Source organism: Cebus imitator, unplaced genomic scaffold, assembly GCF_001604975.1.
Source record: "Cebus imitator isolate Cc_AM_T3 unplaced genomic scaffold, Cebus_imitator-1.0 Scaffold76, whole genome shotgun sequence".
Classification (NCBI taxonomy): domain Eukaryota; kingdom Metazoa; phylum Chordata; class Mammalia; order Primates; family Cebidae; genus Cebus; species Cebus imitator.
Genome location: NW_016107391.1, coordinates 6322876 through 6339667, shown reverse-complemented (window position 1 = coordinate 6339667; position 16792 = coordinate 6322876). Strand labels below are relative to the sequence as shown.

The 16792-nt window shown below is 48.0% G+C and overlaps 1 protein-coding gene across 4 annotated transcripts in view; it reads left to right on the top strand.

Moving 5' to 3' along the window:
* SLC25A48 (solute carrier family 25 member 48) overlaps positions 1-16792 on the top strand; it is a 248703-nt gene that overhangs the window by 223831 nt on the left and 8080 nt on the right. For 3 of the 4 annotated variants that reach the window (XR_005200921.1, XM_037739907.1, XM_017532330.2), the window contains 3 exons: positions 7554-7811; positions 10121-10254; positions 16348-16477. Coding sequence is in view for 3 of the 4 variants with exons in the window: in XM_037739907.1 (XP_037595835.1) it covers positions 7554-7811; positions 10121-10254; positions 16348-16470 (515 nt within the window). In the remaining variant the exon portion in view is untranslated. The remainder of the gene's footprint in view (positions 1-7553; positions 7812-10120; positions 10255-16347; positions 16478-16792) is intronic. The other variant, XM_017532325.2, reaches the window with a different exon arrangement.

Below are 16792 nucleotides of genomic sequence, written 5' to 3'. Positions count from 1 at the left end.
AGAGTTGTGTTGGAGAAGACTGGTCTCTGGAAGGGGTAGAAAGTGGTGGGAATTGTAGAAGTAGGTAGATTGATTTGAAGGCTGCAGCCACACACCTAGAGCCTTTGGCTTGGGAACAGAGACGGGTGGCAGATCCAGAGGCACTGGTGCTTTAGAAGCAGCAGGCCGAGCATGAGCCATAAGCAGGAGAGAGGAAAGTGTCAAAAATGACCGAAGATCCCAAAGCCGGATGACAGTGAGACACGTGGAAGCTCCCACACAGGGAATTAAGTAGCAAATGAAACATCTAAGAAGGTTCTTGGCGTGGAGCAGGTAATCAATCAGCGCTTACCGTTGCTGCTGCTGGAGGGGCAGGCTTGAGTGAGAAGAGGATGAGTTTGGCCTGGCCTGTGTCATGTGAGGTGCCTGTGGGACTACATCTGGAAGCCTCAGGGCTGCAGGCAGAGGCATAAGTGCAATAGGCGTAGAAGTGACAGTTGAGGTCGTGACACTGTGAACACCAAGAGAGCTGCAAATAAGGTAGAGGAAGGCAGCAAAGAGAAGACTCAGTGAAGAAATTTGGGAAGGAGCAGAGAGTTGCAATAACACTAGTAACTGCAGTTAAAATTATCGAGCTCATGCCATGTATTGAGCTATACCATGTTAATGCCCATTCCATTATCATCACAGCAACCCTATTAAATAGCCTCACTTATCATCTTTATTTTACAGGTGGGAAAGCCAAGGCTGGATTGCATAGCTATCCCATGGGGAGGCAGGGAATGACCGCCCCCCCAGGCCGTGCAACCCTAACACCCCTAGAAACGGAGTCCTGAGAAATTGGTGTTACTGAAGGAGGAGGAAGGAGAGTGTGGAGGGGAAAAGTGCTGAAGTTGGGGTGATGATGGGGACACAGACAGAGGGCAATGGAGAAGGAAAAGGCATTCTTTTCCAAGTTGGGAGAGGAGAAGAAAGTAAAAATGCAGAGAGATTCTTGAGGGCAAGTGGGAAGAAGTGAGGGCATTGATGTCAGAAGATCTGGCTCCATCATACTGAAGACAATCCCGATAGAAAGGAATCAGAGTGTGGCCAGGATTTGAGGTAAAGAAGGTCCTAAGTTCTGGACATGCCAACAGGAGACAAGCTGAGCTGGATGGTAGGAGCAGAGAGGACCAGCTGAGGGGTGGGTCTCAGCAGGTGAGAACACAAAGCCATCTGAGCCCAAGAATCTGCATGGTACAGAATAAGGCAAAAACATTTCTTGTTTCCCTGAATCCTCAGAAATGCCTGGCTGGGAGGTCACCAGCTGTACCTCTGAGGCCCTGAGTGCATCCATTTGTCTCTTTAGCAACATGGTTTTGTTGCTACATTGAAGATGTGTGGCAAGCAAGGAAAATATTCTTCTCCAGGGGGGTTGACCTTGTGAAGGAGCAGCAGACATTCCAAGACTTTCCCAGTACAGGGCAGGGGTTATTGATGTTGAGATCCCTGAAGGTACACACAACCCTTGAAGAAGAAAGCTTATGTAGAAAGGCAGGAACCCTTGGAGCATGAAAAGGGACACAAAAACCTGAAGACATCCCAGGCCTGTATAGCCTGGGCCTTCTCAAGTAAGCTGTGGGTTGCCAATAGCAAGTGAGGGCTGGAGCAATGGCAGCCCAGGAGTGGAGGGAGGAGGTTTGTGGAGAAGCCAAGCATATAGCCATGCAGTTCCAAAGAAGTTTTTGCTCTGAGCAGTTTGACTAGTTTGAGCCCTTTAAACAGTTTGTCCTTTTCAAACAGTTGTCCCACATGGTTACCAAACATTAATGATAGTGAATAACAAACCATTGTACAAATTACATACATTGGTGACACATTGTTTCTCTAAAGCAACTGACAACAGCAAGTATTGTCTTGATTTCTGGACTTGACACCAATATTGGTCATTCTTGGCTCTATGTGAGCATGAGTGATCTCCCACGGTCAGCCTGGCTGCAGGCCACAGCTGCCTGAAGCTGGCAGGTCCAGCACTTCCAGAATCCAGAGTCAAATAAGGACAGAGTAATAAAAGTAGGAATGAGAACTATTCGCCTTGCGTAAAGGGCATTTGCACGACATGCATTTCAGTAAAGTACAGTTGTCAACATTCCCTTTTCATGTTCCTAAAAGCCAGATGAGGTGGACAGGCCACTTATTCTCCCCCTTTCACAGATGATGAAGAAACTGAGGCCCAGTGAGACTGAATCTCTTACATGGGGTAGTACAGTAAATAGCAACTGAACAGGAATGCAAATTCAGGGCTCTTTCTATGAAAGCATCTGCCTATCTTGGGCCTCTCAGGTCATGAGGAAACTGCTGGACTCTTAGAAACAGGAACTAGGTAGGAGCTTCCCAGCTGGTACTATCCTAGGAAGTGATATGAGAGATTCACCAGCCTGCTCAAGCTCAAGCCCAAACTGAGGATGTTATCGCCGGCCTGTCTGCTGGAAGATGTGCAGCCGTGTTACTGATGCTTCCGTCACATCTAAGCAGTGCTGTAGGTGGAGCCCTGCTCCCCTCAGTGGCCGGCCGTTGTGTTCCTGCTGGCCTTACTGTTTCCAAGGTCATGGCCCATTGAAGACATTGAATAGCATTGACTGAGAAAGGGGAAGAAGTAGAACATCTTTGTGTCTGTGTCTGAGGAAGGCACAGTGACGTGCTGTATATGGGTCCCTGGGTTCTGGAAGAGGGGCAGTAGTGGCAACTGGTATCTCCAGTCTGTGTCCAGCCCAGCTCAGCCCTTATGAAGTTGAATGTCCCCTAAGAGGTGGCTGCGTTGGTACCTGTTAGGATTGCCCAAATCTGGACCTACAATCCCCCCAAAAATCAAACTCCCTGCAGAGGCATCTACCTTCTAAGGGACCTCCCAGGCCAAGCAGGAGGCCAGCAGCGAGGCACTAGCACTTCACAGAGAGCTGCGGAGCTAGATAGCCGCAGGTTGTGGGTTTAGTGTGCTGGCCAGAACTGAGCTGGGCAAGGCGGGAGGCCCGGGCCCTCCTCCACTTCTTGGGGCACGGGGTTGCTATTTTCATTGACTTTGAACATCTTGCTAGCCTTGGTTACACAGGTGCAGGGGGTCTGACATGGCCTTAATTGAAGTTGGGAAAACAAAGGAAACCACACGCATCCTGAGGTTTTTTTTTTTTTTCCCATTTATTTATTTTATTGCATTTTAGGTTTTTGGGTACATGTGAAGAACATGCAAAATTGTTGCATAGGTACACACGTGGCAGTGTGATTTGCTGCCTTCCTCCCCATCACCTACATCTGCATCCTGAGTTTTTGAGGTACATAATCCATATCTATGCTAATAAAAGGTAGTATGCCCTTGATCTAAACAGGCAGCACAAGACGGTCTCAAATGCAAAGCGCTCATGATTAAAAAACATCCAAATTAATGTTTTTATCCTCATTACAGAATAAAAAATTCTACTTAGAGAAATTAGGTACATTTCACTTGAGAAGAAAATATACCTAATGCCAATCATTTCACATACACATGTACACCCTGCAGGTGCAAGGACCGTGCGCTGGGAGCCGGCGGTTCCCAGTGAGTAGATGCTGAGTCCTGATCCAGTACCTCGTAGTCTTCCTCAGGTTCCTTGGACAAAGGACATACAAGTTCACAGATCTCAGTTGTGCATATTTCCAAGATTGGCTTTCTAGTAACTTTCCAAATCAGCTCTTAAGAGTCATCAACATTTGGTTTTCACAAACTAAAATTGGTCCCCGATGTAGTCACCAAGAACTCTGATGCAGCGTTTTCCCGAGGCTGTCTGTCAAGGCTCCAGGCAACCCCAGCTCCACCACCCCCACAAGCTAGAGAGAGCACCTAGCACTGCATGGGCCGCTGGTAGAGATTTCTGCTGTTTTCCAGAAGAAGGCTCTTCTGTTTATTCATCAGCAGGGCTATCTTGCATTGGTCATAGTTTCCCACAGCTCCTACTATTGCTGTTGAATTGAGAATTGATATTACTGTAAGTGCATCATCATGTTAGATTTGTGTGACTTTGGGCCTCACCAATGGAGGCGGTATGATGCATTTCTATCTCAGGTATACTTATGTTTAAAATTACAGTAACTACCTTTGATGACGTTCTGTTCTGTGGACCCAATAGGAATCATCCATCCCGCTATTGCTAGTGCTAGCGCCGATGGACTTGTAAGTTACAACCACTGCCCCAGAGAAAGGTTGCTTCCCGATGAGTGACATCCCATGATATCACAGAGTTCTTGAATCTTGAAAATCAGGAGAGGATGGATAGGCTGTGGAATCTCTTCTCTCCCTAACTGGGCTGTGAACAAAACGGTTTATTTCAAGTATAAGAAGTCACTTCAACTGTAGAGTATGGTGACATAGGTGAATGCAATTGTAAAAACTCTTCAGTCGTGCACTTGAGAGCTTCACCTTTTATTGAATGCAAAGTATAGCTCAATTAAAAAACAAACTGATAAAAACAAGAATAAGAGGCCAGAGGAGGAGAACAGCGTCTCTTGAGAGTGAGAATTAAGAATGGGAAGGAGGTCCAGCCAAGAATGCATGACCACAACGTAATAAGGATATGTCAGACAAACCCCAAATCAGGAAAGCTCTATTAACAAGCAAAAGGGTCGTATACTCTTAAAAAATGTCAGTGTCACAAGAAACAAAGAAAGTTTTCAAAGGGAAAATGCTGTAAAGGGCATCATGAAGATCAAATGACAATTTGATTATAGATGGTATATTAAAGTATTGTCAGTGCAGCTATATGAAGCTGGTAACTGTGCTACAGCTATGTGACAATATCCCCATTCTTAGGAAATGTGTTTCAACATATTTAGCGGTAAAGACCCATGAATATGTAACTCACCCAGAAATAGTTTAGAAAATAAAGTTATGTATGAATGTGTAAAAATGCATGTATATGTATACACACACATGCACACAAATTCTCTGTTGTTTACCTTTGGAAGAAAAGAAGAAAAAGGATAGGTTTGGTTCTTGCTTGAGTCTTATTGCCAAAGTCAGTTAAAGGTTTGTCAGGTGTTTTTCCAACAGCTGCACCTCCAGACAAACTCATTGCCATCAGGATGCCCTCTTTCAATCAGTAACTCCTGAAAGCCACATCATACACATAGCTGATTCATGAAAACCTTGACTCCTGGTCAGGCCACTGTTACCTGGAAATGAATGGGGCTCAGGCAAAGTTTAAACACTGGGACAAGTACATCTATTCAGTTAAATTGAACACACATGACTGAGTGAGAAGGGAGGGAATTGAAGAGAGTGGGAGAGAGAATGCACAAACAACAAGCAAATGAGCAAAAAGGTTAGCAATAGATACATCTGAGTAAATGGTACATATGGGCCACATTCTGTTATGCTTATTTTGCAAATTTGGAATTATCTCTAAATAAGAAGTGTTTTCAAAAAAAAAATTGGGAATGAAGAAGGTAGAATTCCAAGAGCTTCATGGTATAAACTTGAGTCAGTTTGGAGCTGTGTTAGTATCCTCATGATGGGAGTCACCATGGTAATTATGCTGCACTAAAAGTCATAAATGGGTAATTCCAAAGCAATAAAAGCTAGATTGCTTATGTGGCAAACCTGGGAGGATGAGAGAGAATTTCCTTATTGCTTATTCTGCAGAGAAAAGGAAAACAGGACAGGATTTTTGTTGACAAGGCCGGTTGAGGGTTTGGTGAGTGTTTTCCCAACATCTGCACTTTCAAACAAGCAGATTGTTATCAAGATCTTCTCTTTCAATCAGTAACTCCTGAAAGCACTATTTACCCATAGTTGATTCATAAAAACCTTGACTCCTGGACCAAGTCAGTGTTACTCAGAGATGAAAGCAGTTCAGGTAAAGTTTATACATTGGGACAATGACATATATTCTGCCTAATGGCAAAATTTCTCCAGTAGCACCATGGGTTTGGAAGAGGAAGTGGTGCCTAGTGATCTCAGTGTGCTTTCAAAGGCCATCATGTTTGATCTTGCCCCTCAAGGTGGCCACCACCGAAGCTCACTTCCTAAGGGATCCACTGTGGAAGAAGTTGGCTCCATCTCCTGCCCACACTAAAGTTGCTCTAATGCAGATAGCAGGAATTTACTCCCTTCCCCACTCACAGATGGAAAACACAGCTTGACTTTGTTCAAGCACACTTTCCAGGCACACAGAAATCTCCCCCTCTACCTCACCTGCTTCTGGGATGAGTTAAAGTACAGATTGCACTTCATTCTCCAACCTCTAGACTGTGGAGTCACGAAGCTGAACGCTCCTAACTCTTCCTCTGATAAAGATAGGCTGTTTGGGGGGACTTGGATGTTGACCTAAATAATGAAAGCTGTCTGCCTGTTTGCCAGCATGTGTAAAGCCAAACTGGAACACTGTACAGGGAATTAAACTCAGGTGGCAAAATAGGCTTATGGTCACAGACACACTTCATTCTATTCTTTCCTGGTCATGTCATGTTACTTCCTGGAGAAGGGAAAGTCAAGAACAAGAGCTTACTTTATCTGCACTGAGTCTGCAAGGTCTGTCTGGCCATGAGTCAAAGCCTCAGAGCAGAGAAGGATCCATAGCAGAGAAGACAAGCATCAGAGAGGGAGATGGGTGGCAAATGAGAGAGACGCAGAGTCTCTGCTGGAGACATAAATAACCCCTGATCTGCTAGCATAGACCCCTGAGGTTGGACAGGAAGATAGCAGCCCTGGGTCCCAGGAATTTGAGGGACCAAGAGTCCCGGTGCTGCCCTACAACTGTTTAGGGCATAGCCTGGACAGGGCTGGAGTGAGTCAGTGAGAATATACCCAGGCCTCCAGCCTGTGGGTCCTGCCACCAATTCACATCAGCAACCTTGGTCTCAGTTGGTAACTTATTGAGCCCCTCAACATTCAAGGCACCGTGCTGAACACTGCACATGTGTTACTTTGCACTCAGGACAACCTATCCCTCTTTTAATGATAAGGAAATGGGCTGAAAATGCTGACCTGCCAAGGTAGATTTTGAATTATTTCCAAATAATTTTAATAAAATTATAAATATTAAATTATAGATTTTGAATTTTGTACATAATTTATAAATTATTTTTAATAAGTGGTAAAGCTAGGATTTGCAGCCAGGACAGTCTGGCTCCAAATCTCATATACATTTTTGCCCCACCACACTGTGCATAAATAAGTGTGTACAGACACACACACATACACACACACACACACACACACACACAGAGCATGTTGGATTTTCTAGCTTCAAAAAAGAATTTGGTGTGCGTGTCATAACTGATTCTTGGCATTCTGTAGTCACATCTGCTTAGAAAGAAGTAGTGATGTTGGCCTAAAGTAACTGGGGCTCTATCACATGGCTGAGATTGTCCGCAGTCTGGTTGTGTATGTTGGAAGAGGCTCTTCTTGAGAACTCAGTATCCTGGTTTCAGCTGCCAAGGTCAGAAGATTTGGTGAAAGCCAATGGGCTACATGAGAGCGAACTGTCAGAGGGCTGGGCTGGCCCCAGTGCCAGGGAATGTCCAGTCTCTTACCCCTTGCCATCTTCTCTCCCCTGTCTTTGCAGCCAACCTCAGTTTGAAGTCCAGGGCGGCGGCTCTTGGGGAGCAGCCAGTGTACCAGGGGCCCGTGCACTGCATTGCAACCATCGTGAGGAATGAGGGCCTGGCGGGGCTGTACCGGGGGGCCAGTGCCATGTTGCTGAGGGACGTCCCGGGCTATTGCCTCTACTTCATCCCCTACGTGTTCCTGAGTGAGTGGATCACACCCGAGGCCTGTGCAGGCCCCAGCCCCTGTGCCGTGTGGCTGGCAGGTGGTGTAGCAGGTAAGGGCAGCAGCAGCTGGAGCCACACCCCTGTGCTGGCCACTGCAGTGGGACAGCTGGGGAGCTGGCCATGCCCTTTTCAGCCCAGGGGGAGGGCAGGACACAACCAGGGACTCACCCAACAGTTCTTTGCTAGGCACCTACTCTTCCCAGGCCTTCTCCCACCTCACTCTCCTCCCCTCCCCATGTAGCTATGAGAATGGCAGTTCCCATCTGAGCTCGTTTGACTTTCAGGCAACAGATATATTTTGAACACATACTCTGTGTCAGGCATTACTAAGCTTTGGAAAGGAAATCCATGATCATGGTTCAGTGTATTGAATGCTGGCATGCTGCAACCTTTGTAATGTAAAGATGTCATTCATTCTGCAAGGTAGGAATTAAGTCTCCCCATTTCACAGATGAGAAAACTCAGGTCCAGAGGTGTTAAGTAGCCAATCCCATGACATACAGCTGACATGGGATGCTGACAGTATATCAGGGACTCTGCAGCCAGAAAGCTTTAAGTTCAAATCCACACTTCGTCATTTTGTGACCACGGACTGATTGCTTAACCTCCCTGCTCAGAGTCCTGCACCACATCCCTCTTCCATTTAAGGTGAAAGTTGACATCTTTGCAATGGTTTTCCAGGCCTTCAGTGACTTGGCCCCCTGTTTCTCACCCACCTCACTTCTGCTCCTCTCCCCTTCCTCACTCTCTCCAGCCACACTGATCTCTGCTGCAAATTGACCATGCCTGGCCCTTCCCCAACCACAGGGTCCTTGTACCTGCTGCTTGTACCGCCTGAACTTAACAATGTGAAGGCCACTGGGGACTTTGGCAAGGGCCATTTGATGGAGAGAAGGGTGTAAAAACCTGATGGAGTGGGATCAAGAGAGAATGGGATGAAGGATATTGGTGCACCCAAATATACACAACACCTCTGAGGGTTCTGCTATGCTGTAATGAGGAACAGAGAAACAGAGCTATAGCCAGAGGGGCCTATGGAAGCCAAGAGAGGATGCTGTTTAAGAAGGCTGATATCATAGCATGTTTGATGCGATGGGAAAGATCTAATGGAGAGAAAATCATGAATCCCTCCTCTTCCTCCTCCTCCTCCTCCTCCTTCTCTTCCCTCTCTTTCTCTTCCTCATCTCACAATTCGCCATGCTGTCAGCTCATAGCAAACTCATATCAAAGCTCATGTCTTCACCACCTAACTACAGTTTCCCCTTCTGGCCCCCTGGTGCCTGTGCTCATGCCCAGCTCCTAGGAAGAGCTCCATCAGTATCGACTGGCAGAGAGGACAGCAAGTCCCCATCTGTTCTCACTTCTGGGGAGTGCAGGTGTGAATGGCCTGGCGGGCAAACCTCATTTTGTGATGCCCTTAGCCATGGGCTGAGGGACAAGGGAGTGTACTGGGGCAGCACCCAGGGAAGTGGCCCCATTGTCCTGGCAGAAGGCACAGGTCGGAGAGGCTCCTGGAGGTCCAAGGGCAGGAGGCCGAGGGGACCAGAGGCCAGGATAGGCAGAGGGCCCAGGGAAGTCTAAGGTCTCCTTTGGAAGCTACTTGGCAGCAATTACAAAACCATGCAAACCAGTTTCCCTGGACTTTAACATCCATTTGTTTTTCTCTCCCCATCTAAGAATGTGCCAATTGCTGTGTTTATATAATAACCCAACATTGTTTTTCTAGTGTTTACCTGAGCGTATCCCATGAGGACACTTAGGGGCAAATGATCCCAAGCCTTCAAAAACCATTCCCTGCTCTGTTTTTGCAATCCCCAGACTGGCCCTTCCTTGGTGAGCAGCCTGTCTGCGTGTGTTTGCTTAGCTTCTCTGTGTTCAGAGTACATTCTGCCTTCAGGGAGCTGCAAACCTTCAGCCTCATGCCTTGCCCTGGACTCTCTTCTGGTGCCCTGAGAAGGTGCTGCCAAGTACCTGTGGAGCCTGTTACTCTTTCCCCAATAAAAGCTGCTAATAAAGACTGCCACGTCATGAGCACTGGCTGTGGACCGGCACTGTGCTCCATGCTTCATATTCGTCCATTCATTTGGTCAAGACAGTCCCACAAAGATAGGTGCTGCTGCCTCATTTTACAGATGAGAAGCCAAGGCTTAGAGAAGTAAAGAAACTTCTGCCAAGTCCCACAGCGAGTGGTAAGGGTGAATCAGAAACAGACTTTGCAGGTTCTAAGCCTGAGCTCTATCCCTTCTCCCAGCTTAGTAAATCTCTGAATGGTAGAAACTTGCAAGGAATTTCTACTATTTGCAGGCCCCTCCAGACCCTAAGGAGCCAGCCCCTGACACCTGTTTCTTTCTCTTTGCAGGAGCAATTTCTTGGGGGACAGCGACTCCTATGGATGTTGTGAAAAGTCGACTTCAAGCTGATGGGGTTTATTTAAACAAATATAAAGGTGTCCTGGACTGTATCTCCCAGAGTTACCAGAAGGAAGGTCTTAAAGTAAGCCCACAGCAGGCCTGCGGGGTCAGTGTCTGTCCCTGGAAGGTGGCTCACACATTTAGGGGGATATGGGACCATAGAGAAGGGAATCGGGAGACCCAGGGGCTGGTGGTGATTATGTATCAGGCACCACAAGCGGATGCTTTGTCAAGCACTTCACCGGGGCGGTCTTTTCACATGGCCCGTGGAGGATGTAGGTGCACGGCCGACCTGACAGAGCTCAGAGAGGGCTGGTAAGCTGCCCCCAGCCACACAGCTGGTGCACGGTGGAGCCTGGTCCATGTGTGTCTGTCACCACAGTTCACCTTCTCATCAAGATAGGCTGGGCGGTCCTTCCTCACAGCTCAGTGCCTTCCCCACTCCGCGACCCCATGGGAAGTCCCAGAGCCACCTTGCCTCCTTCCTGTCCTCAACCAGCTCATCTTACCAACTCCAGGCCCAGTGGACTGTCTTCTGCTCTCCCACCTAAGTCCCGACCCCAGACCTCTGGCCTCAGCTGAGGAGGCGGCCTCTGACCTGCTTCCCTGGGCTTTGTCTCCTCTGTTCTTCCTACAGCTCGAAAGCTTAACCCAACACACACCCCTTCCCACCACCTGAAAAGGTGCTACCCCAGGACAGACCAGACTTCCATGTCTGGTGTCCAAGGTCATAAACAGATTCCTCACCCTCCGGAGAAACCATCCCGCTGGCTCTTTCTTGCATGGGCTCCTTGCTTTCTTGGTGTGGCTCTTCGAGTCAGCAGATATGGGTTCAACGTCAGATGCAGCTACTGTGAGCTGGCAGAATCCAAGCAAGTGGCTTCGTGTCTCAGGAACTCAGGCCCTCCCTGAATGATCATCCTTTCCATGAGGGGCAGGGCGTTTGTGGGTTAATATAGAAAGCTCTCCGTTCAGTATGTAACCCATAGGGAAGAGTTTACCCTGTCTCACTGGCATTAGCATTCTCAGTATTGGTTTATTAGCGCCAGTGTTACCCTGGAGCTCTGAGTCTTTTCTCACGTGGCTGCCCCACCCCAGGCCCTGCCACATGAATCTGCCCCCTCCTTCCAGGCCCAGCGCAGTCCACCACCATCCCCAGAACCCGTGTCATTGTCTTGCTTCTCCTGTACCTCTCTCAAGGCCCCTCACACACACCACCACGGGCGACAGCTCTTTCTATACCTCCTTCTCTGATTCTTAAAGCAAGTTTCCTGAGGTCCTGTTTTATACCCTCCCCCAACTTGGGAAAGATCCAGAGTTGGGATGACCCAGTGTTGAGGTAAATGACTAACATACCACATGAGAGGGACAAGATGCAAAAGCTAGATCAAAGGGCCGCATCTAAAGTACAGAGCTACCAGAAGTCACTGTAAAGTCCAGCCATTAGTATTCAATAATGGATCAATCACCTCTGTAGAGGATGGGGCAATCTGATTTGATGAAGGCTCCTAGGGAAAAGTGCCTAAGGGCTTTGGTTTTCAAATGCTTATTTTTAGAGAACCTCGTATGTGGCAGGCACAGTTCTAGGAGCTGGGGACAGAGCAGTAAACAAAAGAGAAAAAGCCCATGCTCTGATTAGCTAATGTGGCAGTGAGCCAACAGTGAGACCTGTCCCAAGGCTGCATTCATAGAAGTATAGTGGGTAGGATAAGGGAGGTGGAAGCCTCTGCCCTGACCATATTACAGCTGGAATGTTGCATCTACCTCTGGTCACTGCCCATTAAGCAAGACCCTGGTGGTGCCCAGGAATGAAGAGCTGGATATCATAGCAAGTGGGGAAAGGCTGGACCCCGGGACTCTGGTTAGTATGAGAAGATGTGATACAGAGGAAGCTTGATTTCTGTCTTTATGTGTTAAGGATGGATAAACTCAGAGCTTCACTATTCTCATTGTTTTAAATTCCTTTTTAAAATTTTTAACAAGAGCTGTTCTGACAGAAGGGTGAAGCCCAGCCCTGGTGCAGCCTCAATTGTCTTTTGTATCTTCTGTTTCTTTTGTTTTGTTTTTAGCAGAAGTGCAGTTTGTGATTTAGCCAATGAGTGCAGAGAGATATAAAAGTGTTTCAAATAGATGATTTATTTTTATTTGAGATGTTTTTGTCTACTTCCCCAAATATGAATGTGTCATAATTCCTAAAAAGTCTGTAGAGGCAAAATATATGGCTGACATTATTTCCTTGGAAAGTAACTGTGCTCTCTGAAGAAAAGTGAAGTCCTGGAAGTCAGCTGAGTTCAGATGATTGGTTTCTCCGTCTCAATACTATTTGGTCTGTAGTGTTGGATGAGAGTCAGATTTTCAGTCAAGATAATAATACTCAGCTTGAGTAAACCACAGCATGATCAGACCATTCAAGGTTAATTTTTTTTAATTTGTATTCATTGGTTAAAAATAGATAACATATGAACATAGGAAGCTTCTAAAAGTACATGAGGATGTACTGTCTCCGTGCCCTGCATGCAGTCCCTGTCCTCCCTCAAAGGCAATTACCGTAAAGTTTCTTATGATATATTCCAAAAATATTTACAGTATATACAAGAATATATGTGTATGTATATATCTATGTATGCTTATATATGTGTTTACTTATGAACATAAATAGTAACATAAACATAACCACACCACCTAGAACAATCAGGTTGTCTCAAAGGCATTTTTTTTTTGAGACAGAGTCTAGCTCTGTTACCAGGCTGGAGTGCAGTAGCATGATCTTGGCTCACTGCAACCTCCGCCTCCCAGGTTCAAGCAATTCTCCTGCCTCAGCCTCCTGAGTTGCTGGGATTACAGGCACACACCACCACACCCAGCTAATTTTTGTATTTTTAGTAGAGATGGGGTTTCACCATGTTGGCCAGGATGGTCTCAATCTCCTGACCTTGTGATCCCCACACTTTGGCCTCCCAAATTGCTGGGATTATAGGCATAAGCCACCGTGCCCGGCCATTCAAAGGCAGTTTTCTAGCAGCTGCAGGAGGAGGAGGTAGAGAGGATTCTCCCGGTGCCCCAGGGTTGCCCCCAGTTCCCAGCTGGCTTGGGCTCTGGCCATATGGAGCATTCCTCCCCAAGCATTCTTGGCTGTGGCTGGCAGAGGCAGATCGCAAAGCCCCAAACCCATCATCATCCAACCTGTTCTTACCTTCCTAGGGAAGGAGAAGTTGGTGACAGTAAAGAATTAGAAAGGCATTAATCATGATGATGGAGACCAATTTGAGTAGTTCTTTGTAACCCACTTAGGGATGATCAGTGGTGCAGCCTTTGTGGCGGGGAAAATCAAAAGTCCATGGACTTGTCAGGGTACCCCCAAGTAGAAACAGAAGAAAAGCCTGGTAGTTTTGGAGCCATTCTCTGCCTGCTGTGATGGTTGTCTTGGGCTACGTGGGTCATAGCTCTGAGTTGGAGAGTTGTCATCTGAAATAATGAGGCAGGTGAAGCACCTTGGTATTCTTGGCTCCGTGGAAGCAGCTGCTATGGAGGGGCTGTGGCAGTGAGATGAGGCTGGATGAAAGACAGAGGGCATTTGTAGGTAGACAGCTTCTGGAGGCACCAGGGCCAGCTGCCCTGGGGTGCTGTCCCTGGGGAATCAGAGCCTTCCTCCCACTCTAGGAACCCCCCAATTGCAGCCACCAGGACTCTTTCAGTTCAGAGGCTCTTTCATGTCCAAAAGTTCATTTATTTATTCATTCATTCATTCATTTACTCATCCATCCATCCATTCATTCACTGGTTCACTTAATGTGTTTATGAAAGGTCTACTCTGGGCTAAGTGCTTGCAGGGGCTGGGGCTTCAGAGGCAAACCACACACACAACCCTGCATTCACTGCCCTGACTGTGATGGCTAACCCCACCCTCACCCCTGTTGTCTGTTCTTCCTGACAGATAAGTCAGGGACACTTGGAGAACAGTGTGAGGAGTGCTGTGATGGGGAGACACTGAGTGCACAGAAGGTGAGGGGCCATCATCCATCTGGAGGTGACCATGGGGACACTGCCAGGCTGCAAGCCAGGCCTGGGAAGCACTCCAGGCAGAGGGGACCAGAAGAGGCTCGGTGGAGGAAGAAGGCTGGCCCCTCAGAGGAATGACAGGCTGTTAACCTGCCCAGAGTGTCAGGTGTGAGAGGTTGCCCAGAGAAAGTGGAAAGGAGAGAATGTGGGTCCTTGCAAGCCAGGGAAGGGTGTGGACCTGACCTTAGGCCATAAGGAGCCATTGAGGCTTTGTAGGGTGGAAGTGAAGAGGGGCTCGGTCTGGAGTCCGTATGCTCTGGAAGCTCTGGGTAAAAGCTGGCAGGTCTGCACTTTGCCTTCCATGGGCTCTGCAGCAGAGCAGGCCACAGCTGCCAGAAGTGACAGCTCCTGCAAGGCCCGGTGCTGTGGGACAGAAGACTCACACTCCAAGCTGGGTGCTGCCTGCCTCCACCTTGCAGAGCAGTGCCAAGCCCAGACCCACAAGAGAGCCTCTGTGGGCACTGGGCATGGAATTTTCCTCTCAGAGTTTGACCCAGTTGCTGGCTGTTATTCAGTCACTGTGGATGAGCCTGTGGAATTTCAGAAAGGTCAGACGTTAGGGAAGAGTGCTAATGTTACCAGGATCTCGCTTGCACCTCGGCTGAGCAGCTCGAGGGCTTGGCAGAGCCACTTGTTCCTCCCTAGGGATCCTTGTCCATCAGCTCCTTTCCCAGGGCCACGCTGCACCCTGGAGGCCGCTGTGAGGTGCAGGCACCTCTCCCGAAGGAAGGTCACCTGATATCGGAGCCAGTGACAGAGGCCTGCACCAACTGTGATACCACAGTGCCCAGAGACTGAGAAAACTGGGGAAGGGCAAAGGGCTGGTTTCTACTTTTTAAAAATGACCAGTTCTGTTTCTCAAACTTAGAAAATCATACACGAAGTAGAGAGTAGGTTTCGATTTGTGCCTGACAGTTCTCAAGTCACTTACATTTGTGTGGGGACTTGCTTTTAGATGGTTGTTTCTCCCAGAGGATGCATTAAAGGCCGGCTCCTCTGCACCGTCCCCCTCGCCAAAGCTCTTATCTGCTGTCATCATTTTCTGGGTCATGTTGTGATTGTTCCTGAGTGGGGCTTATCTCCACTAATAGGTTATAACTGCTTGAGGGTTGGAACCACATCACATTTAGGAGCTGACACCCAATACCATGCAAGAAGCTTGAGGTAGGAAAAAAAGATCATGGGCAGTGTTTGGGAAGCATCACATAATGCTCCCTAGAGATGGAAGACAAATATAGGTGTCATGGAGCAGCAAAGGCAGAGTTATCAGCTCATCAGCACAGGCCGTTCTTCCTGAGCATGCATCCTGGTGATGGAGATTGAGATTGAGTCCTACTCCCTCTTAGCTGATAGACCATTGATAAGAACAAGGAGGGTGATGATGGTAATCAGTATTTAAGGCGTGCTTCTACTGTACGCCAGGCACTGTGCAAGTGCTGGAAAAGCCTCACCTCATTTAGTCCCTCTAACATCCTTATCAGGTCAATTCTCTTATTAACCCCCTCTTACAGTTGGGAACATTGAGTTCCAGAGAGTTTACCACTGGCCCAAGTAACACAGCTTCTCAATGGGAAAGCTGTGCCTCAAACCATGTCTGCAGAGTCTTAAGCGCAGCTCCAGTTCTGTTCTCTACCACTTTGGGGATGTCCTGTGAAGCCCTGCCACAGTGAATGGGCATGGCTGGGTGTTCTGTCTACTTAGGGCTTCCAGATTCCCGAGGATCATGTGTATGCATCTGTGTGTGTGTGTGTGTGTGTGTGTGTGTGTGTGCGTGTGTGTGTGTGTGTATACATGTGAGAGAAGAAGAGAGAGAGAGGGCAATTTAAAAAGCATATGTAGGTGTTTGCCAGGCCCAACAGCTTGCCTGTAGTGTTTAGTGCATGTGTATCAGGGTCTGGGAGGAAAAGCACTATCAGGCATGACATGGGTCAGGGCAGGTCATGACTGGAACTTCCCTGTGTGATCTCTGCCCAGGTCCTCTGGGCTCTGTCCAGGAATGGGGCCTCGGTGTGCCAGGTGGTGGAACGGCCCACCACAAGCCGTTCTCTATTGCTCCTCGGTGGCCCTGCAGAGGGTGTGGGTCAGTCCCCTGCAATAACCGGGCCCCTGTGCAAAGGTGTTTTTCAGAGGCATCACTGTGAACGCGGTGCGGGGCTTCCCCATGAGCGCGGCCATGTTCCTTGGGTACGAGCTGTCACTGCAGGCTATCCGCGGGGACCACACCGTGACGAGCCCATGAGCGCCAGGTCAGTGTGCTTCCATCCTGGCCAGTTGTGCCTCCTGGAAACTTGAAACTCTTTTTTTTTGTCATGAGAATGTTGTGACCTTCTGAAATGTCCTGTCGTTTGTCACATATCTAATCTGTAGTAGGCCGGGGCCATCCTTCTTGTCATCGAACAGCAGTTCAGAAATGCCCACCAGTGACTGTGGTATGCTGGGTCCCCAGGGACTGAGTCTGGCACAGAATGTGCCTGTTTCCAGACAGCTCACCTATCCATCTTTCCATCCAGCAGCTTCAACACCCCTTGCAGAGAAGGGCTTTTACCTTCACTGTGCAGACG